The 24,649-nt window shown below is 36.5% G+C and overlaps 1 protein-coding gene across 5 annotated transcripts in view; it reads left to right on the forward strand.

Moving 5' to 3' along the window:
- The window catches only part of ZZZ3 (zinc finger ZZ-type containing 3), a 123,827-nt gene that overhangs the window by 83,100 nt on the left and 16,078 nt on the right, over positions 1-24,649 (forward strand). For 4 of the 5 annotated variants that reach the window (XM_070786290.1, XM_070786288.1, XM_070786291.1 and 1 more), the window contains 5 exons: positions 17,926-18,064; positions 20,699-20,846; positions 20,930-21,045; positions 21,614-21,685; positions 23,684-23,785. In XM_070786290.1, coding sequence (XP_070642391.1) covers positions 17,926-18,064; positions 20,699-20,846; positions 20,930-21,045; positions 21,614-21,685; positions 23,684-23,785 — 577 coding nt within the window. The remainder of the gene's footprint in view (positions 1-17,925; positions 18,065-20,698; positions 20,847-20,929; positions 21,046-21,613; positions 21,686-23,683; positions 23,786-24,649) is intronic. The other variant, XM_070786292.1, reaches the window with a different exon arrangement.

Below are 24,649 nucleotides of genomic sequence, written 5' to 3' on the forward strand. Positions count from 1 at the left end.
TGCTCAGTCAGGTCCGACTCTGGGACCCCACAGTCTGTAGCATCTGCCTATGGAATTCTCCAGGCAAGAATGCTGGAGTGGGTTGCCATGCCCTTCTCCAGGGATCTTCCCAACCCAGGGATCAAACCCAGGTCTCCCACATTGCAGGCAGACTCTTTACCATTTTAGCTACTCAGGAATCTGCCTAGAATTCTAAAGGGCCAGTCCAAATAACATGTGAGAAGAGGTTTTGTGTTAATATTTTGCACTCTGATCGTATTTGGCCATATATTTTGAAGAGTAAGTAATCTGTGTAAATGATCAGATACAGTTTCCTTCTGACTTCATTTGTGTTAATATTTACTGAAAACGGATACGTCCTTGAGAACATCGTCCGTTTTTTTTTTTAATTCAAAGAAATGATTCACATCTTTTCAGTTTTCTGGAAAACTTCAGGTAATATGCAGTACCATTTGAATAACCACAACAAAAATGAAAACTCAAATTATATGTATTTGTTATGATAAAAATAGATATTATTCTTATGATTTTCTAATGTCTTAAAGGACTTCCATGGTGGCTCAGTGGTAAAGAATCCATCGGCTAATGCAGGGGACATGGGTTCCATCCCTGGGTCAGGAAGGTCCCCTGGAGAAGGAAATAGCAACCCACTCCAGTATTCTTGCCTGGGAAATCCCATGGACAGAGGAACCTGGCAGTCTGTGGAGTCACAAAAAGAATTGGACATGACTTAGCTACCAAGCAGCAAAAACAACAGATATCTTAATAACTAGCTGAAACTTTAATTGGCAGGCTCCTTAAGAAATACATGGTTCTAGTTTTAAGAAGTTATTCCTTCTTTTCTGGACATAGTAATTTTTATCTGCCATGTTCAAAGTCCCAGGTTTAGCTAGTTAATTTAAAACTATCTTAAAGATGGGCTGGAAAAACTCACAGGAGCTTGTTAATTATGCTTGTAAATCATGTAAAAATAAATGACTGTGTATAATATATATTAATTTTGATGTATTAAATGTTCTCAAGTGTAGATGAAATCCCAGTTGGTCACTGGCATTGTGATTTAGGGCTCATAATTTTTCAGTGCTATGATGATTACCTTTGCTTAAAGTTGGTGCTTCAGTATTACAGATCCTTTTTTTTTCCCAGTCGAGTGTGTTTGATTGACAGTGTTGTGTTAGTTTCAGGTGTACAGCAAAGTAATTCAGTTATACATGTATCTGTTCTTTTTCAAGTACTAATCCTATTTAGGTTATTAAAGAGTATTGAACAGAGTTCCCTGTGCTATATACAGTAGGTCCTTGTTGGTTACCTATTTTAAATATAACTATGTACATATCAATATACATTGTCTAAATAGAAATTCTGTTTAGGTTTTCTGCCTATTATTTGATTGGGTTGTTTGCTTAGTTTTGACTGTGCTGGGTCTTCTATTCTCCTGCCCATCTGCCCTAGATCAAGAAGTTCATTCTCTAAATCTGTGAGTCTCTTTCTATTTTGTAAATAAATGTTCATTTGTATCTTTTTTTTAGATTCTGCATATAAGTGATAGTATATAGTATTTGTCTTTCTCTGACTTAGTTCACTTAGTATTACCAGGTACATCACTGCTGCTTTTAAGCTTGCTTCCAGACAACCTGGACTTGAAATAGATACTGTACTAATGTACTGTATACAGTACTATAAAGTACAGAAAAGCACAACCACTTGTAGAGGATGCACACACGTGACAGTGTATGCCAGACACGTGAATTGGACTTTCAAACGCTATTCGCATCTTTGAAAGTTTGCAACTTGAAGGTTTGTATGTAGGGAACTTACTGCGCAGGTCTTTTGTCTCATTGGGCTTCCCTGTGGCTCAGCTCAGCTGGTAAAGAATCCACCTGCAATGCAGGAGACCTGGGTTCGATAGCTGGGTTGGGAAGACCCCCTGGAGAATTCTATTGAACTGTATAGTCCTTGGGGTTGCAAAGAGTTGGACACGACTGAGTGACTTTCACTTTATTTCATTAGGTAGGTTTATTCCTAGGTATTTTATTTTTTTATGTGATGGTAAATGGGATTGTTTCTCTTTTGAAAATGTATTTATTTATTGGCTGCACTGGATGATCGTTGCTGTTTGTGGGCTTTTTCTAATTGCAACAAGTGGGGGCTACTCTTTAGTTGTGGGGTGCAGGCTTTTTTCTCATTGTTGTTGCTTCGCTTGTTGGGTAGCACAGGCTCTAGGGTGTGCGTGCTTAGTTGCCAGTGGGATCTTCCTAGACCAGGGATCAAAGTCTAGTCCCTTGGTTTGGCAGGTGGGTCTTAACCACTGGACCACCTGGGAAGTCCTGGGATTGTTTCTTTAGTTTCTTTTCCTGATCTTTTGTTTGGTAGTGTATAGAAATGCAACAGTGCATTAATTTTATATCCTGCAACTTGACTGAATTCACTGATGAGCTCTGGTAGTTTTGGGGTAGCATCTTTATGGCTTTCTATATGCATCATCATATCCTCTACAAACAGGGACAGTTTTAATTCTTTTCCAATTTGGACTTTTAAAATTTCTTTTACCCTTCTGATTGCAGTGGCTAGGGCCTCCAAAATTATTTTGAATAGAAATGATGAGAGCAGGCACCCTTGTCTTGTTCCTGAGCTTAGAGGAAATACTTTCAGCTTTTCACCACTGAGTATGATGTTAGCTGTAGGTTTGTCATATATGGCCTTTATTATGTTGAGGTATGTTCCCTCTGTGTCATTTTTTTGGAGAGTTTTTTTTTAATCTTAAATGGGTTTTGAATTTTGTCAGAAGTGTTTTCTGTATATTGAGATGATCATATGGTTTTTATTCTTTAGTTTGTTGATATGGTATATTGCAATGATTGGTCCACAGCTGTGAATTCTTGAAAGTTAATTTTATCAGTCAGTGAACATACATTCTCTTGAGTGCTTCCTGTAAGCTTGGCATAGTCTTAGATACCATATATGTAGAGATGGGTAAGAGTTGGTCTCCTGGAGGAGTTTGTAGAGACATTTTTATTTATCTAATGTATTCATTAAAATTTTTTATTGGAGTATAGTTAATTTGCAGTGTTTTCACTTCAGGTGTATAGCAGAGTGATTTAGTTATGTATATATAAACATATCTCTCTCTCTCTCTCTCTCTCTCTCTCTGAAATATTCTTTTCCTATATAGACCATTACAGAGTATTGAGTAGAGTACCCTGTGCTATACAGTAGACCCTTATTAGTTATCCTTTATATATATATAGTAGTTTAGGGAGACACATTTTAAAATTTTTTTTAATTGGAGGATAATTGCTTTACAGTGTTGTATTGGTTGCTGCCATACAACAACATGAATCAGCCATAAGTATACATTATGCCCCCTCCCTCTTGAAACTCTCTCACACCCTACCTATCCCACCCTCTAGGTTGTTTCAGAGCACCTTGTTGAGCTGCCTGTGTTGTACAGCGGCTTCCCACTATCTGTTTTACGAATGGTAATGTATATGTTTCAGTGCTACTCTCTCAATTCCTCCCGCTTTCTCCTTCTCCCTGTGTCCAGAAGTCTATTCTCTGTGTCTGCATCTTTATTCCTATTCTGCAAATAGGTTCATCAGTACTGTTCTTCTGTACAGTACAGATTATATGTATGTAATCTGTAATCAGTACAGATTATATGTATATGTGTGTATATGTATATATATATATGCATTATTATACAATATTTGTTTTTTTCTTTTTTACTTCACTCTATAACAGGCTGTAGGTTCATCTACCTCGCTAGAACTGACTCGTTTGTTCCTTTTTATGGCTTAGTAATATTCCATTTTATATATATATCATAACTTCTTTATCCATTCATCTGTCGATGGACATCTGGGTTGCTTCTGTGTCCTAGCTAATGTAAATAGAGCTGCAGTGAACATTGAGGTATATATTTCTTTTTCGGTTATGGTTTTTCCAGGGTAAATACCCAGGATTGGAATTGCTAGGTCATAGGGTAGTTTTATTCATTGTTTTTTAAGAAATCTCCATACTGTTCTCCATAGTGTTTGCATCAATTTACATTCCCATCAACTGTCCAAGAGGGTTCCCTTTTCTCCATATCCTCTTCAGCATTTATTGTTTGTAGATTTTTGATGATGGCCATTAAGCGGTGTGGAGTAGTATCTCATTGTAGTTTTGATTTGCAGTTTGCTTATAATTAGCAATGTCAAGCATGTTTGCATGAGCTGCTTGGCCATCCTTATGTCTTCTTTGGATAAAGGGCTATTGAGGTCTTCTGCCCATTTTTTGATTGGGTTGGTTGTTTTTCTGATACCAAGCTGCATGAGCTGTGTGTATATTTTGGAGGTGAATTCTTCATGTCAGTTGCTTCATTTGCTGTTATTTTCTCCCATTCTGAGGGTTATCTTTTCATCTTGTGTATGATTTTCTTTGCTATGCAAAAGCTTTTAAGTTTAATTAGGTCCTATTTGTGTATTTTTGTTTTTGTTTCCATTATTCTAGGAAGTGGGTCATAAAGGATCTTGCTGCAATTTATGTCATAGAGTGTTCTGCCTATGTTTTCCTCTAAGAGTTTTATAGTTTATGGTCTTTAGATATTTAATCCATTTCGAGTTTATTTTTGTATATGGTGTTAGGAAGGGTTCTAATTGCATTCTTTTACACTTAGCTGTCCAGTTTTCCCAGCACCACTTTTTGATGAAGGTATCTTTTCTCCATTGTATATTCTTGCTGCCTTTGTCAAAGATAAGGTATCCAAAGGTGCGTGGGTTTATCTCTGGGCTTTCTATCTTAGTTCCTCTGTTTGCATTTCTGTTTTTATGCCAGTACCATACTGTCTTGATGACTGTAGTCTTATAGTATAGTCTGAAATTAGGAAGGTTGATTCCTCCAACTCCCTTCTTCTTTCTCAAGATTGCTTTGGCTTGGAGTCTTTTTTTGTTTCCATACAAATTGTGAAAGTTTTTGCTCTAGTTCTGTGAAAAATGCCATTGACAATTTGATCAGGATTGCATGACTCTGCAGATTGCTTTCGGTAGTATAGTCATTTACACGGTATTGATTTTTCCAATCCAGGAACATGGTATATCTCAGGGAGACACATTTTAAGCCATTACACATTTCCATCCCAATTGTACTTTAGTGACACTGTTCTTATGTCTGCAATATCTCAATTATTTAATATCTTAGGAATATTTATGAAACTGTTACTTTCTCACAATACTTGAGATGTGATTCCAGTGTATTTGTATATGGCTTACCTTTTGTTTTCCTCCCCCAGTAACTGGCCCTGAATAGATTGAGTGATGATAATTGGCATATAAAAACATAGAAGAATACAAAAATTTCTTGCTCCTTTAGCAGCTCTACATTTTCTACATTTGCTGTGATCTGTCCTTGCTTCCTTTTCTTATCTGGCTTGGATTCCCTGATCTTTAACTGCATAGTTTTCTCAGCAACATTTTCCCTCCACTCTTCCATTGCCTTTCCTTTGTTCCTACTGAGGAAAAGTCACAGACTTCTGCATACTGGTACCTCTCTAAGTTTGTGGTTTCCAATTACAGTTGTGGGCCTCTCAGGTGCCAGGTACCTTCCATGTTTCCCTAATCAGCTTTTTTTCATGACTTTTAAAAATCTTTTTTACTCTGACTAAGCTACCAGTCCCTCAATCCACATATGATCCTGTTTTCTATTTCATAGGTTTTCTCAGTCAACATCTTGTCACATATTTACCTGCATCTGTATCCATCCTTCATTAGTGAGTGGATAGTGTCCTCATTCGGAGAAGGCAATGGCACCCAACTCCAGTACTCTTGCCTGGAAAATCCCATGGACGGAGGCACTAAGAGTCGGACACAACTGAGCAACTTCACTTTCACTTTTCACTTTCATGCATTGGAGAAGGAAATGGCAACCCACTCCAGTGTTCTTGTCTGGAGAATCCCAGGGATGGGGGAGCCTGGTGGGCTGCCGTCTATGGGGTTGCACAGAGTCGGACACGACTGAAGCGACTTAGCAGCAGCAGCAGTGTCCTCATTATGCTCGTGGGAATTGGAGAGGTTCAGCTGGGATCAAGTCCACTACTTGAAGTAGTTGGGCAAGTAGTTGCTTGAGCAACTTGCAAGTTATTTAACCCCCTTTAAGTTTTGTTTCCTCACCTACAAGAAGAGAGTACTAATACTTATAGGGCTGTCAGTGGTTGTAAAGGGATAACATAGTATATTCAGTTAGTTCAGTTCTTTCAGTTGTGTCCAACTCTTTGCACCCCCATGGACTGCAGTACGCCAGGCCTCCCTGTTCATCACCAACTCTGGGAATTTACTCAAACTTATGTCCATTGAGTCAGTGATGCCATCCAACCATCTCATCCTCTGTCGTCCCCTTCTCCTCCCGCCTTCAATCTTTCCCAGCATCAGGGTCTTTTCAAATGAGTCAGCTCTTTGCATCAGGTGGCCAAAGTATTGGCGTTTCAGCTTCAACATCAGTCCTTCCAATGAATATTCAGGACTGATTTCCTTTAGGATGAACTGGTTGAATTTCCTTGCTGTCCAAGGGACTCTCAAGAGTCTTCTCCCACACCACAGTTCAAAAGCATCAATTCTTCAGCACTCAGCTTTCTTTATAGTCCATCTCTCACATCCATACATGACTACTGCAAAAACCATAGCCTTGACTAAACGGACCTTTGTTGGCAAAGTAATGTCTCTGCTTTTTAATATGCTGTCTAGGTTGGTCATAACTTTTCTTCCAAGGAGTGAGCGTCTTTTAATTTCATGGCTGCAGTCACCATCTGCAGTAATTTTGAAGCTCCAAAAAATAAAGTCTGTGACTGTTTCTCCATCTCTTTGCTCTGAAGTGATGGGACCAGATGCCATGACCTTAGTTTTCTGAATGTTGAGCTTTAAGCCAACTTTTTCAGTCTCCTCTTTTACTTTCATCAAGAGGCTCTAGTTCTTCTTCACTTTCTGCCATAAGGGTGGTGTCATCTGCATATCTGAGGTTATTGATATTTCTCCCAGCAATCTTGATTCCAGCTGTGCTTTTTCCAGCCCAGTGTTTTTCATGATGTACTCTGCATATAAGTTAAATAAGCAGGGTGACAATATACAGCCTTGATGTACTCGTTTTCCTTTTTGGAACCACATTCCATGTCCAGTTCTAACTTGCTTCTTGACCTGCATACAGATTTCTCAAGAGGCAAGTCAGGTGGTCTGGTATTCCCATTTCTTTCAGAATTTTCCACAGTTTATTGTGATCCACACAGTCAAAGGCTTTGGCATAGTCAAGAAAGCAGAAATAGGTGTTTTTCTGGAACTCTCTTGCTTTTTTGATGATCCAGCAGATGTTGGCAGTTTGATCTCTGGTTCCTCTGCCTTTTCTAAAACCAGCTTGAACATCTGGAAGTTCATGGTTCACATATTGTTGAAGCCTAAATTAGAAGAAGTACTGAATTTTTAGTAGAAGCTGATGATGGTGATGGTGAGGAGGAAAAACAGTACTTTTTCACTCAAAATGAGTGAGTGAAGACATTTCTTTTTCCCATCTGCGTTTAAACATGCTTAGGTCTTTTCTTGATTTGAAAATTATCTTTTGATTTCTATACCTTTCAACTACTTTCTCTCCTTCACAGCTAAATTTCTTGAGAAAATTGATGCTATTTTCTACTTCTCTTTTGTTCACCATTCACTCCGTCCTAAAGTATTGAAGTCTAGCTTCAACCTCCCATCACACAAGTGAAGTGACTTACTGATGATTTCCTTGTATGAAATCCAGTGGACATAGCTCAGCCTTTTACCTTGTCTTTTTTTTTTTTTTTAATTAGAAGTTGGCTTAACTGACCCTCCTTCTTGAAACTTTTTTTTTTTAATAGTTTTGTCCAGACAGTCACCACATGCTATAGAACCTATCTTATACATCTCTCAAATTACCTACTTACCTCTATCTCCATTCCCACTACCTTTCCCCTGGTTTATTACCATTAGAGCTCATTTAATTGGTCTTCCTCTACAGTCTTCTTTCACTTTAATCCATTCTCCTTGTTCTTCCCTGAATGGTATTTGTAAACTGCAACATTTTTTCCTTCATCTTAAAACTCCTCCAGAGCTTCCTAATTGCACTTAAAATCAAGCTTAATCTTAACTTTATAGAACCCTGTGTAATTAATCTCGTTTTCCTTCTCAAGCCTCAATTCTCTTCACTCCTAGTCTTACCAAATCTCTTTTTTGGTCTTAGGTGCTATGTTTTGCCTAGAAGCATTTCTGCATAATGTTCCTCCTGTTTGGTTGGAAAAGTCCTTGGACTTCTCCCCTACTACCCTCATTTCCTAGCTAATTCCCATTCTTCTTTCTGGCTCAGTTGAGCTTATTTTGGGAAGCTTTTCCTGACCCTCAGAGATCTCTGTTCAAAGCCTTCATATATTGTGTGCCTTTCTCTTTACGTCACTTCTTACCCCATATTGTAATTGTCTGTTTACTTATTTGTATTGCCCCCCTTGACCTCTGTTAGGAAACGGCTCTTTGTATCCCGAGTGTTTAGTTCTTAGCATCATAGGTGAATGAGTTTATGTATAAATGAAGGAAATCTTGCTGCTTCTTCAAATATTCGAAACTAAGAAAAATGATGTTAAAAACCGTACTTTAGCATCAGAGTATAGAAATATATGTGAAACTTGTTTAAGCCTTCTATTTAAATTAGATCCAAATAAAACAAAACATGATAAGAGAAAAGGAAATTATAGCTTAAATGTCATGCTTGTTTTTTTTTTTTTTTTTAAAGTATTAGATTGTCGACTCCATTCTAGATCCACTCTAGGCCAGTTTCCGAGTACTAAGATAGATTCAGAAAAGAGATGCCTGATAATTTTTTATTGTAGAGACCATTGAAAGAATGATTGTGTCTTTAGTATATTTGATGAAACCTTAATGTGAAAGGAATTAACCTTTGAAAAACATCAGAAATCAGACTTCTTTCAGGGGCTACCTATACATTGAGAGCATACATAATGAAGGCTTTTGGGGACGGGGGCAAATATTTTTATACAACTGTTTGAGACTGTCAAACCTCTTTTTTGATTGTAAGTGACATTTTAGTTAAAGCACTGCTTATTCTGTTTATGATACATTTAATTAGAAAAAAAAGAACCCCGATGCTCTTCTTTCTTCTTTATTGTTACTAAATATTTGGTACTAGCAGATGAGTAGAAAAAGGAAGAGTTGTTAAATAGGCTAATTTTATTACTATTCTCGTATATTTAAAATTGGGCAGAAAATTAAGGCCTCATGTTAGGTTTTGGAAAATGTTTTTGATTTAGGCTAATTTTCCTAGTGTGTGAAATCTAAACTCAATATTACATATAAATTAGGTTGTATAAATCATATTATGGAAGGAGATTTGTGACAGGAATCTTCTAATTGTATTTCTAAGTTTTGATTATGTCATCTGTAAAGTGGCAGTGATACCTTTTCAAAGTGTTTTTGATCAAGGGTAAATATGATTGATTACATATGTTATGTACTCAGTAAATATTCATGAAATGAGAAGTCCAAGGAAGGAAACAATCGCTGCTGCTGCTTCTGCTAAGTCGCTTCAGTCGTGTCCGACTCTGTGCAACCCCATAGACGGCAGCCCACCAGGCTCTGCTGTCCCTGGGATTCTCCAGGCAAGAACACTGGAGTGGGTTGCCATTTCCTTCTCCAATGCATGAAAGTGAAAAATGAAAGTGAAGTCGCTCAGTCGTGTCCGACTCTTCGCAACCCCATGGACTGCAGCCTACCAGGCTCCTCCATCCATGGGATTTTCCAGTCAAGAGTACTGGAGTGGGTTGCCATTGCCTTCTCCAAACAATAGCTGAGCAAAGAGTAAAATTAATAATAGTATAATGAGATTGATTGTAAGGTAGCAGTGTCAGTATGAGAAGTAAAAAGTTTTTATTCCATCTTGTGACTTGAAAATTTTATATAAATTGAATTCTTTAACAGATGGTTATATACCTGCATACAACTTTTACCACTCGTAAATATACTTTACAAACCACTGTGTTTCACATAACTTAGGTTGGTCTAATTCATTAAAGGTCTACCATTACTCAACTGAAGGAACTATTTTTCTTAACCTTTTTCTCCCTGCAGCCTCCTAATCAGAATGTATTTTTTAAGAGTTTGTAGTAGCTAGATCAGGCATCATGGTGTTTATTTTACATCACTACTGTGCTGAAGTACTGAAATTAAAAGACTAGAACTGGGCTTATACAATAGCTTAAGTTGAATAACTGTAGTAGGTCTAGAGATTAGATTTATTTGACAAAGATCTTACATTTGAAATACTCTAGTGATGATTACTTTTAAGCAGAATAAAGGTAATACCCTAAAAAGGTATTTTCAACAAATACTCATATTGAGCAGAGATAACAGCTGAATTTATTTGTAAACTGGCATGTTCTAGAACCATTAAAATGATTGCTGTATATGGTAAAGTTTAACCAGAATTAATGACAGTTTGCTAACATAAAATATTTTAAAATAATTGGATGGGATCTCTTAAATTCTGATATTTAAAGTGGTAGAATCTTAAATATATATTTCAGATACTCCCTTTTGCTTTTCCAAGATAGTAAAGGAATAATGGATATAGAGAAGTTGAGAACTTTATCTTAGTAAGAAGATTTTTTTGGAAAGAACAATTTTAGATTTATAGTAACATCAAGAGCATGTTACAAAGTTCCCATCACTCCCTACCCAATTTTCCCTATTAATAATATTTTACATTAATATGTTTATTATAATTAATGAATCAATATTAATACATTATTATTAACCAAAGTTCATACCTTATTCAGAATTCCTTAATTTTTAATTAATGTCCTTTCTGTGTTCTAGAATCTCGATTAGATTACCTTATAACATTTAGTTTTTATGTCTCCTTGTTGTGATAGTTTCTCAGACTTTGTTGATAACCTGGGCAGTTTTGAGGGATACCAGTCAAGTATTAATAGATTTCTCTCTATTGGAATTTGTCTGATGCTTTCCTCATGATTTGGGATTGTGGGTTTTTGGGAAGAAGACCACAGACATGAAGTGCCATTTTTGTCATGTCATACCAAGAGATACACTATTAAAATAGTATTATTTTATTGAAGTATAGTTGATTTACAATGTTGTGTTAATTTCTACTCTATGGTAAAATGATTCAGTTATACATATGGGTGTTCTTTTTCCTATTCTTTTCCATTCTGGTTTATCACAAGATATTGACTATAGTTCCCTGTGCTATACAGTAAGAATTTGTTGTTTATTCTCTATATAATTGTTTATGTCTGTTAATCCCATATGCCCAATCCCTCCCTCACTTCCCTTCCCTCTTGGTAACCACAAGTCTGTTTTGTATGTCTGTTTCTGTTTTATAGATAGGTTTATTTGTGTCATATTTTAGATTTCCATGTAAGTGATGTTGTATAGTATTTATCTTTCTCTTTCTGACTTAATTCACTTAGTATGATAAGCTCTAGGTCTGTCGCTGAAAATGGCATCATTTTATTCTTTTTTTATGATCAAACAGTATTCCACTGTATATATGTATTACATCTTCTTTATCCATTTATCTGTCTGTGGACATTTAGTTTGTTTCCACGTCTTGACTATTGTGAACATCACTGCAGTTTATATTGGGGTGCATTTATCCTTTCAAACCATGTTTTTCTCTGGATATTTGCCCAGGAATGGGATTGTAGGATCATATGGCAACTCTCTAGTTTTTTGAGGACCTTCCATACTATTTTCCGTAGAGGCTGCACCAGTTTCGGTTCCCACCAGTGGTATAGGAGGATTCCCTTTTCTCAACACCCTTTCAGCATTTGTTATCTGTAGACTTGTTTAATGATGGCCATTTTGACAGGTGTGAGGTGGTACCTTATTGTAGTTTTGATTTGTATTTTTTAATAATTTGCAATGTTGAGTACCTTTTCATGTGTCTAATGGCTATCTGTATGTCTTCTATTAATATTTGGGTCTTTTTTGCTAATTTTTGATTGGGTTGGTTGTTTTTTGTCATTGAGTTTTGTGAGCAATTTGTATATTCTTTGAAGTTAAGCCCTTGCCATTTCTTTCATCTGCAAATATTTTCTCCCATTGTCCTTTTGTTTTGTTTATGGTTTCCTTGGCTGTACAAAAACTTGTAAGTTGACTAGGTCTTATTTGTTTATTTTTGTTTCTATTTCTGTTGTCTTGGGAGACTGACCTGAGGAAACATTGGTAAGATTTATCCCAGAGAATGTTTTACATATGTTCTCTTCTAGGAGTTTTATGGTGTTATGTCTTATATTTAAGTCTTTAAGCCAAAGTCTTTAATCCATTCTGAGTTTATTTTTTGTATGGTGTTCTAACTTCATTGATTTACCTGCAGCTGTTCAGCTTTCCTGACATCACTTGCTAAAAGGATTTTCTCTATTGTATACTGTTGCCTCCTTTGTCAAAGATTAATTGACTGTAGATGTATGGGTTTATTTCTGGATTCTATTCTGTTCCATTGATCCGTATTTCTGTTTTTATGCCGATACCACATTGTTTTGACTACTTTGCTTTGTAGTTAGTATTGTCTGAAGTCTGGGAGGGTTATGCTCCCTGCTTTGTTCTTTTTCCTTAGGGTTGCTTTGGGTCTTTTCTGGTCCCATAGAAATTTTAGGATTATTTGTTCTAGGCCTGTAAAAAATATCACTGGTAGTTTGATAGGGATCACATTAAATCTGTAGATTGCTTTGGGTAGTATGACCATTTTAACAATGTTAATTCTTCCAATCCAAGAGCATGGGATCTTTTCATTTCTTTGAATCATCTTCCGTTTTCTTTATTAACGTTTATGATGTTTATTAATGTTTAAAACTTCTCAGAATTTAAGTCTTTCACCTCCTTGGTCAGGTTTATTCCTAATTATTTTATTTTTGATGTGATTTTAAAAGGGATTGTTTGTTTACATTCCCTTTCTGATGTTTCATTGCTAATGTAAAGAAATGCAACCAGTTTCTGTATGTTAGTCTTGTATCGTGCTAATTTGTTGAATTCATTTATCAGTTCTAGTAGTTTTTGTGTAGAGTCTTTAGGGTTTTCTATATGTAGTATCATGTCATCTGCATATAATGACAATTTTAGCTTTTCCCAAGGGATATGCTGTTAAGATGATTGATTGCAGTTGTTGACCTGGATCACCTAGCTGAGGTATAGTTTGTCAGGTTTCTCCACTGTGAGGTTACTCTCTGTCTTCCATACTCTTTTCTTTGGAAAGAAATCACTATGTACAGCCCACACTTAAGGAGTAGGGAGTTATGGGTCTCTCTCCTTGAGAGCAGAGTGTCTCCACAGATTATTTGGAAATCTTCTACATGGGAGATTTTTTTGTTCCTCCCTTTTTTTCTTTCTCCCCACCATCCCCCCCACGCTTCCTCCATCTCACTCTCCCTCATTTTTCCTTTAGTCATTTATTTGTGTAAGTGAAAAGTGAAAGTGAAGTCGGTCAGTCATGTCTGACTCTTTGCAACTCCATAGACTGACTGTAGCCTACTAGGCTCCTCAGTCCATGGGATTTTCCAGGCAAGAATACTGGAGTGGCTTGCCATTTCCTTCTCCAGGGGATCTTCCCGACCCAGGGACTGAACCTGGGTTTCCCGAATTGTAGGCAGACACTTTACTGTCTGAGCCACCAGGGATAAGTAGAGACTCATAAATACTTATTTTCCTACTTTGAGGTGTAATTTAGTAGCACTGTTTTATTGTTCAAATTGTTTCAGCTTTGGCCATAGGGAACCTTTCTGTTGTCTCCTGGGTCCCACTAAGGTGGTGTACTTTTGTTATATAGCTTTTTTGCCACTTCAAAATACTCCAGATTCATCTTGTGTATTTCGTGTCCCAGTGCTAGAATCAGCCTTCTTTGCAAAGGAACCCTATTTCCCTTTATTGCAGAAGGCAGTATTAGAAGTCAGTTTTTGAGTTCTGTATGCTCACTGCTGGATGCAGTTGATTATTTTATTTATCTGTCTGAGCTGGCAGAGCAGGAAAATACATGTGTATTTGGTAATCTATCTCTGTGTGTGTGTGTGTGTGTGTGTGTGTGTGTGTGTGTATGTATATATTGCTACTCCTGCTGCTAAGTCGCTTCAGTCGTGTCCGACTCTGTGTGACCCCATGGATGGCAGACCACCAGGCTCCCCTGTCCCTGGGATTCTCCAGGCAAGAACACTGGAGTGGGTTGCCATTTCCTTCTCCAATGCATGAAAATGAAAAGTGAGAGTGAAGTCGCTCAGTCGTGTCCGACTCCCAGCGACCCCATGGACTGTAGCCTACCAGGCTCCTCCGTCCATGGGATTTTCCAGGCAAGAGTACTGGAGTGGGGTGCCATTGCCTTCTCCAATATATATATATACACACACCTATCTATAAATACTTCTATATGTAACTATTACATATATATAAAGCTAAATATGAGTTTATACTTTGACTCCATCCCTAATTAATTATATTACCACATGGATTCTTCTAGCTTCTCCCCTTGTTTATCTGTAAATTTCCACTCTAGCAATAGCAAACCCTGGTCATCCTCCACTCATTTGTTTATTCCATTATATATGTACACAGAATTAGAATTGTTCATTCTTAGCTACTTGGAAATAGCTATGTAAAGCAGAATATATTGCTTATGATCAGTTCCTTTTACCTTTAGTCTTTGAGATGCTACTCATTTCCAGAGTTACCTCGGTCAGGATCTTTTCCTTCTACCGCCTTCAGAGAGGTAGTTTTATATATGTATAATATACTTAGATCCTTGTGTCAGAGAATACGTTCCTTCCTAGGGTTCCCTAATCTACTAAATGATTTTTTAAAAATTTGCACACATTAAAGTTCATTCTTTATGCTTTTTAAGTTTTATGCTTTTGGCAGATCCATGTCATGGATCCAACATTATATATAGTACCATGTAGAATAATTTTACTGGTATTAAAAATTCCCTGTATGTCATTTACTCAACCCTCTTCCTTTCTCTGAACTTCTGGGAACTACTAATCTCTTTAGTTTTATCTTTAACAGAATTTAATATTATTGGAATTGTAACATATAGCCTTTTCAGACTGAAGAAGTTTATTTTAATATTTATTATTTATATATTTTTTGGTTGTACCTTGCATCACATGTGATCTTAGTTCCAGGGAGTAAGCCTGCACCCTGTTCAATGGAAGCCTGGAGTCTTAACCACTGGACCACCAGGGAAGTCCCAAAGAAATTTATTTTTATTCTTCAGATTTTAAAAATACACTTATTTATTTGAATGTGTCAGATCTTTAGCTGTATCACACAGATTATCTAGTTATGATGTGAGGGCTTAGTTGTTCCAGGGTATGTAGGATCTTAGTTCCCTGACCAGGGATTGAAGCCGTGTCACCTGCATTGCAAGGTGCCTTCTTAACCACTGGACTAATAGGAAAGTCCCATGCAAGTTTTTTTTTTTTTTTCTGTTTTTATTTTTTTATTTTTAATTGAAGGATAATTGCTTTACAATGTTGTGTTGGTTTCTGCCATACATCAGCATGAATCAGCCGTAGGTAAAGACATAGGTGCACGTTTTTTATCCCTTTCATTTCTGCTTAGGTATATATGTGGTAATCTTATTGGGAAAATCTCTGAATATTCTAGGAAATTATTCAAATTAGCTGGGCTGAAGAATTAAATTCAGTATTTTCTTACAATCTTTTAACTTATTTTGGACTTGTACATCTTTACCAGTGTATGGACTAGGCCTTTCAATTTGATAATCATTTTATTTTGATTAAAGAGAAACAAAATAGGGGGTGAAGAGTTACACTTTCTTTGTCATCTCTGTTGGAATTATTTTTTTTTAAGTCAGAATCATTGTGGAATAATTTATATACAGTAAAGATTGTCAGAAGTTATTAACTTGAAAGAGAGACCTTTCTTCTCAGTTGCAGTAACTGCTATAGCACTTTTTTCAAGCTTCTTGTTTTTTCTCATAAGTCTCTTCTTATTTGTGCCTCATTAATTGTTACTTGCGTGCAGTAGTTTGCTGCAAGTTTAATAGACTCAATCATTTTTATTGATGATAGAGAAGTGTATCCTGCATGATAAATCTTTGGTTATTCAGCTAAGTGGGATAGACGTTCTGAGGGTGAAGTAGGATAGTTAAGAGTATTATAGAGAGGTTAGGTCTAGTACTCAACTCACTACAGTCACCCTAAGATTGAGCCTGCCTGGTAGAAAATACCAGCACAGTCGAGGTTTGTACACTCCATATACCTCAAAGCAAATGAAGGCAGAGTGAAAATGAGTTTAGACTTAACCTCTGTAACTTACCCCAGGAGTAACTTTTAATGTAGCCATTGCTTTCTGATTCAGTTCTAACGTTTGAATGAAGTAGCTCTATCTTGAGAAAAGTCTTACTTTTCAGTGTTAGCACTTTTAATATTAATTATTAAACATTTCATTAGGGATTAGTTAACAGAGCACTTAAGGATAAGAATATATTTTAGGTAGGGGCTGAAAAATTATTTTGATAGATACTGTTATATTGCAGTCATGCCATGGTTGTGGACATCAAAACTGCATTGCTTTACCTTTGAAATTTCTGCTTGTTTGCTGACTTATGAACTTTAAAGTTTCAGTATACTTTTGATTGCACAGAACATCTATCCATTTGTTCATTCAAAAAATGTTTACTGAACATGTGTGTGCTGGGAAGTGTGCTGCAAACTGGATAAATGAAACAGTGAACTTTTCAGATATGTTGCTGTCATGGAGTTTACAGTCTATTGGGAAATAGAATGAAATTTATTCAAAGTTATAAAGAACAGTGGTGCTTCACTAATATTTTAAAGACCTAGTAACTTATTTTGAAGTAAATTTGCAGCAGTTTGTTCTTTGTTCTTTTTGCAAAATACATTTGAGCATTCAAGGTTTTTGGGCTAACATGTTTCCATATGTGATCCATATGTGAAATCAGACATTTCTCAGAGAGCCAGGACAATGTGAACCAGAGGGAGAGTTGGGGAGAATATGAACAGGTAGTAGGTTTATGTGGGTAAAATTCATATTAGCCTATTTATAGGCAGGGAAGTAAAAAATATTTCTTTTTACTTAAGAAATACTAAGTAATTTAATATTGCGTAAGTCTTTTTTTCTGTAAAAATGTTTAATATGTAAGAAATAACAAGTTAAATTCCTTTAGAATGGAGATATAACAGAAAGAATGGGCTTCCCAGGTGGTTCAGTGGTAAAAAAATCCGCCTGCCAAGCAGAATACACAAGATTTGACCCCTGGGTCGGGAAGAGTCCCTGGAGAAGAAATTGGCAACCTACTCCAGTATTCTTGCCTGGGAAATCCCATGGACAGAGGAGCCGGTGGCTACAGTCCATGGGGTTGCAGATGAGTTGGACGCGATTTAGCGACTAAACATGAACAGAAAGAACAAATGAGAATCATGACAACCAAGATCATGTCTGAATTATGTGAAAGTTTCTTGTAACCCTAGTCAAGAAAATTTGTCACAGATATCTTATTCTAACAGGGTACAGCAGAGGGACTGAAAGTGATGATCCCTCCTGATGCTAAATTATTTTCTAATTTAGCTGTTTCTTAATGACTGATTGCTCGAAAGTCAAGATGCTCGTTTTCTTATTTTCTGTACTTATTCAGGTTTGAGAATTAAGAATTTAAGATGGGGGAATAAGGCTTTGCTTTCTCTAACTGATATTTTCTAACTAGGTACTTCGTAACTCAGGAAGACCTCATTTATTCCCAGTAATATGTTTTACTAAAACTCTTTCAGGTAACTTTACAAAGACGTGTGACTTAATAGTAGATCATGGATTGAACTCAGTTTTTTATTTATTGTTGTTACTAAAAAATTTTAGTGAGTTTTTTTTTATTTTCTTTTTGTCTCTGTAGTTATCAGAGACTGTTACAGACAATTGCTGTACTCGAAGCTCAGCGTTCTCAAGCAGTCCAGGACCTTGAAAGTTTAGGCAGACATCAGAGAGAAGCACTAAAAAATCCCATTGGATTTGTGGAAAAACTCCAGAAGAAGGTATATTTTGACCACTTTTTAAATTTATTGAGATGTATTTGGTAATAACCTTATTTATTCTTTTATATGAATACTTTTTAAAATGTTTAACCATGTTACTGAAGGTGGGATATTGCCTTCCTTCACCCCCACCAAATGCACAATAAGTATACCCCCAGTGAAGATGGCTAGGAGCTTTAATTGGATGCTTGTATAGAAACTTGATGTCCTGTTTCTAGCCATGTTTAGTCTTTTTCTGTTACTTTTTTCCTTCCCCATCTTAAAAATATTTTCCCTTTTTTGCTTTTAGGACTTTTAAGTTTATTGAAACTAAAAGAAAAAATACTTTAGTATTTTTAGTGTTTATTTACTGCTTTATTTACTCTAAAAGCAGTAGAAAACAATGGTGATACAAACAAAAATTCTATTTTAAATGTCTTTAAGGATGTGGTTGCCAAGGTCATGAGAATGAGGTGCAAGATGTGCGTTTATGCCGTAGTATTTGTCTTGAATTAGGGACCCACAAATTATTCAATAAATTTGAGAGGTAAATATTAGACAAAAGCATTGTCTGAAAAGTTAAAACTGAAAAACTATGAAAAAGAACCCTCTTTTTCACCTTAACACACAAATTTAGTTGTGTATGACAAGTTTGCTGCTGTTAAGTCGCTTCATTTGTGTCCAACTCTGTGCGACCCCATAGACGGCAGCCCACCAGGCTCCCCCGTCCCTGGGATTCTCCAGGCAAGAACACTGGAGTGGGTTGCCATTTCCTCTCCAGTGCATGAAAGTGAAAGTGAAGTCCCTCAGTCGTTTCCGACTCTTAGCGACCCCATGGACTGCAGCCCACCAGGCTCCTCCGTCCATGGGATTTTCCAGGCAAGAGTACTGGAGTGGGGTGCCATTGCCTTCTCCAATGACAAGTTTAGTTACTAGTTATTAATGAGTCACAAAAGTGGTCTACCAGGTGTTGAGGCAGCAGTCTTGGGGACTTCATTTTATGAACGCTTTCAGTGTTTACTTATCATGGTTTCAACTAAAATAGATTGTACTTTAATCTTAAACTCATTTTTTTCAGTTGTTGGGTGGGCAAAAAAGTTGCAGTTACACACATCTACTATATACGTCCGTGGTTGGTTATCTGCAGATTTTCCATGTCCATGTTTAATTTAGAACTAGATTTCTTTTCACTTTATTTCAGAAACAAGGGTGTGACATTGACCCTCTTAAGATTTTTTTGCAAAAATGTTCAAATGTGTATTAAATCCCAGATACATTGGTAATCATGAAAGACTTGTGTTCCTTGGAAAGAAAATTTTCTGCGAAGTTTGATTCTTTAGTTTTTCTGTGTTAACTCATATATGTTTAATTTGCCAACTTTCTTTAAGTTTACCATAGTAGTTACGTTGTTGACATATGATCCCGTTGTTTTAGTGAACGTCTGAAAACTCCTAATTGAAATTAAGGAAACTTGGTTTATATATTGGTACATAGAATGCAGGGAACCTTTATGGCTTGTTAGCTTTCTTTGATGTTTTATCATCATTGTTTTAAAAGACACTCTATTCTAACTTTTCAAAAAGTTGAGTCTTAGACTGATATACGTTATTATAATGAGGGCTGTAGTATACTGTATCACAAGCAAAATAAAAATTAAGAATTCTGTATCACAGTATGGACTTTGCTTGCCAGTTTCATAATTTATGACCTAATTTTTTAATGAACATTTTATTATGAAAAGTGTTAAGTAGACAAAAAAGTGGAAAGTATTATATAGTTTTAATACACACATCCATCCACCTTCTAGATTCTACAATAAACATTTTACTGTATTTGCTTTATTGTGTGTTTTTTCAATCCTTCCATCTGCCATTCTATCTCATTTCAAGATGGAATCCATTTCATGCATTCCAGAGTTGCAGACACACATACTTAACACCAAAATACTTCAGAGTGCATATTATTAACTAAATTTTTTTTAAAGCTTTTAAGGTGAAATTTATATACAGTGAAATTCAGAAATCCCAGTTTTATCATTATATGAGTTCTGACCAATACCCCCACTTATGTAACCCAAATTCCTATCAAAAGACTGATCACATAATAACCTGGTTTTAGTAATGACAACTAATAACTTCTGAAGGTGGTTGATAAAGTAACTGAATTCAAAGTAAAGTAAGGATATAGTTTTGATTCTCAAAATGTGGTAGGTTTTTTTGTACATGTCTTAAGAGTTATATAGTATGAAAATAATTCATTGTTTTGTGAATAAGTTAGGACCACAGGGGTCCATTTAAAATGAATTCTGTGTGTCAGGTCATATCTATTTCAGTCAAACACATTTCATATGCTGTTCTTAGAGATAAAAAGCATTCTTTGCTATTTCTAAGTGTGTTAAAGAACATTATGTCTGTATAGGTCAGCTGTAGACCTCTATCAAAAAATAGTGCTTATGTTTTGTTAAGTTCATTTTTCTTTATGTGGCTATCATTATACCATTTAATGCTTTGACTGTATTTTTATTGACTGTTGGATTCAGAGTGAATAGAAATGCCAGTTGATGATTATTTAGATTTGGAATCATCTGAAAATTTGGCTATTGTTTATAATTTCTTGAATTAACCTTATATGTCACTTTTTTTTTCCTCCCACCAGGCTGATATAGGGCTTCCATATCCGCAGAGAGTTGTTCAGTTGCCTGAGATTGTATGGGACCAATATACCAATAGCCTTGGAAACTTTGAAAGAGAATTTAAAAACCGTAAAAGGCATACTAGGAGAGTTAAGCTAGTTTTTGATAAAGGTAATAAATTACATGATATTTTAAGTAGAGAAATACCTGGCAAAGTCTTGCTTTAATAATCCTATACATGGTTTTCTTTTTAGTAGGTTTACCTGCTAGACCAAAAAGTCCTTTAGATCCTAGGAAGGATGGAGAGTCCCTTTCCTACTCTATGTTGCCTTTGAGTGATGGTCCAGAAGGCTCAAACAGTCGTCCTCAGGTAGGCAGTATAAAGTGTTGGAGTAGGAAAATTTGAATTGTAGACAAAAGATTTTAACATTTGCTGACTTGTATTCTTAAATTTCAAGCAGTCTTCACTTGAAGATATAATACGGACATGAACTTTGAAGTTAAGAAAAAGCTGGGTTGAAATCACAACTCCACTACTTATTAACAGTGGAACTGCAGATGGTCATTTCTATTAAAGTCCCCAAGCTACAGTTTCCTCTTATATAAAATGTGATTAATATCACCCTATGTTGTAGAGTTGTGAGGATTATAATGAGTAGTACATGTAACATGATGAGTTCAGTGCCTGACATATAGTACAGTATTTATTCTAAAAATAAGAGCTCTTTGTGCATAGTGGAATGTAACCAGGATTTGCTGGTTGTAACCTGGCCTTGCTGCTGTTAATTAGATGAACTTTGATAAATGTGGGTTCAGAATGAAAAAGTAGTATTTCTTTTTCTTTAAAATGAAGTTGTTGTCATCATTCATTTGTTATTTGGCTATATCAAAGAGTAGTCTGTTACGTTGTCTCTGACAAAGCTTTATTTTATATGCAGATGATAAGAGGACGCCTGTGTGATGATACCAAACCTGAAACATTTAACCAATTGTGGACTGTTGAAGAACAGGTAATAGATATTTCTCAATCGTGTAGGTTAAAAAATATGCAGTTAAAATTTGAGTAAGTATTGTGAATAAAGTGTATATTGTGTGTGTGTGTGTGTGTGTGTGTGTGTGTATGCGTGCTGAGTCACTTCAGTTGTGTCTGACTCTTCGCAACCACATGGACTATAGTCTGCCAGACTCATCTGTCCATGGGATTCTCAAGGCAAGAATACTAGAGTAGGTTGCCATGCCCTTCTCCAGGGGATCTTCCCAATCCAGAGTTTGAACATCTGTCTCTTATGTCTCCTGCATTGGCAGGTGGATTCTTTGCCACTAGCACCACCTGGGAAGTGTATACTGTTGTATGCAATCCCTCTTAATCATGAATTTAAAATGTTTAAACTTATTTCTATATACCTTTTTGCAGATGTAAAGAATTTTTCATTCTGAGAATATATGAATTCCATTTAGGAGATGGTTTCTAAAGAAGGAACCTGGGTTTTGGGAGGGGGCCTGAAAAAGATACTGAAACAGATGGAATAAAGTTTTTGTAATACAGCTTTGTGAGACAGAAAAACCTGGAGCCAAGTAAAGCTATGCTTGAAAGTGAATTCTTACTTTTGTTTGGAGACGAGCTGAAAAAGCAAGGTCATAGTATTCTGTTACATTTGGGCATATAGCTAGGATTGTTTGTGGGTAATGTTTGAGATATATTCTATCTCATATAAGGATTAGCCCCACAGTTATAATGAGTTGATCCGTTTATAAAAAACTTTGTGCTAAGTCACTTCAGTCGTGTTTGACTCAGTGCAGCCCTACAGACTGTAGCCCACTGGGTTCCTCTGTCTGTGGGATTCTTCAGGCAAGAATACTGGAGTTGGTTGCCATTTCCATGTCCAGGGAATCATCTCAGCCCAGGGATCGATCCTGGGTCTCCCACATTGCAGGCAGATTCTTTGCCCAAGTGCATGCATGCTCAATCATGTCTGACTCTTTGCAGCTCCATGCATAGCCCACTGGGGGATTTCCTTCTCTAGGGGATCTTCCCAACCCGAGGATCAAACCCGTATCTCTTTTGTCTCCTGCACTGGCAGGCAGGTTCTTTATCACTAGTGCCACCTGGGAAGCCTGTTCGTGTGTGCTTAGTCAGTCGTGTCTGGCTCTTTGCAGCACAACGCACTGTTGCCTGCCAGGTTCCTCTGTCCTTGGGATTCTCCAGTTGAGAGTACTGGAGCGGGTTGCCATTTCCTTCTCCAGGGGATCTTTCCAACTCAGGAATCGAATCCTGGTCTCTTACAATGCAGACAGATTCTTTACCATCTGAGCTACCAGGGAAGCCCACCTGTTAAAATACTCCTTTAGCCAAGCCCATACTAAGATAGGATAAGAAGATTATTCATAGCACACACTCCAGTCTCCAAGGCAGTTTATTGGTCTTTCAGCCCTGCAGAGATAATACCAATCAATGGTGCCTAAAAGCTCATCCTGCGCACTGAGATAGCTGGGTGATAACATTCCTTTTATTTCAACATCCAGAATATTCTGCATCCTTAGGACTACTGGAGAATTTTGAAGATAAGTCAGAATATTAAAGTTAAATATTTAAATAGAGGATCACACAAAGGAGGAAAAGATCTCTTTTAGTATTCTGTCAGAATACAAATGAATTTTTATATAGTTTTGTCAGATCCATAGTCGCTTAAACATAGTCTAGCAAGAAAATGTGGTCAGTGGAAATCACTAAAATGTGTAATATATTTCCTTTTTGAGGAGTGCTTTCTTTTTACTGAGGTGAATAGAAAAATCTTTATAAGGTCTTTCATCAGTTTAGTCTTGATTCTTATTTTCCTTGTGAAGTTTTAAATTCCTACTAGAAACTTTTCCTACCATGAAGATTTCTAGTTAACCTAACCCCTAATGTTGGGGAGGGAGTATTGTAGTTTTTAAGATGAAAGGTGAATGTATTTATTTAGAAACTCAGTATTAAACTTTTCTTAAATTTGGTCTTTGGTTTGGCTTAGAAAAAGCTTGAACAGCTACTCCTGAAATACCCTCCTGAAGAAGTAGAATCTCGACGCTGGCAGAAGATAGCAGATGAACTGGGCAACAGGACAGCAAAACAGGTAACTGAGGAGATGGCTCCATATTGTTGGCATGTTTTTTATATTTTAAGTTATTTAAAAGACTGTGCTGGGTCTTTGCAGCTGCCTGCAGGCTTTCTCTAGTTGCAGCAAGTGGGGGTTATTCTAGCTGCAGTGCGTGAGCTTCTCATTGTAGTGGCTTTCTTGTTGTGAAACACAAGCTGTAGCATACAGGCTCAGTAGTTGTGGTCCACAGGCTAGTTCCCCTGCAGCATGTGGAATCTTCCTGGACCAAGGATCGAACTGATGGTCCCTATATTGCCAGGTGGATTCTTCACTACTGGACCACCAGGGAAGTCCCTGATGTGTTTTTTTGTTTTTTTTTTTTTAAAGTGAAGGATAATGCAGCTAAAATCAGCAGATCTGCTCCTTCATTTTTAGCTACACAATACTATAGTATGTGGAGTTTTAAAAAATAACATTGTTTATTGATTTTAGAAACAACTCAAGATAGTTCTGCTTTGAATCATTACGAAATACTAAAAAGTAAAAATGTGATTTAGTATTTGATGAGTACAGCAGTTATGTGCTTTTGGGTTAGACTATGCTAATAGATTTGTGATAATGCCTTAATTAGTATTCCCTGGTTGTCTTTCTAAAAAAATATCTGCCAGCTTTCTCCTTCACGTTCCCATTGATATTAATAGATACGTTTTTATGCTTATGCACGAATGTTCACAAGTTGAAGATGTGTTTAGCTTAGGAATCAAACAGATTTAATTTAACAATTTTTTTGGTCCAAGTGTCTTTGGCAATTTAAAACTATTTCTAGATTTATGTAGCTATTAAGTTGTTACTATTCATTAAGATACACGTATATTTTTAAAACTATTTTGGTACTGAATG

Source organism: Bos indicus, chromosome 3, assembly GCF_029378745.1.
Source record: "Bos indicus isolate NIAB-ARS_2022 breed Sahiwal x Tharparkar chromosome 3, NIAB-ARS_B.indTharparkar_mat_pri_1.0, whole genome shotgun sequence".
Classification (NCBI taxonomy): Eukaryota; Metazoa; Chordata; class Mammalia; order Artiodactyla; family Bovidae; genus Bos; species Bos indicus.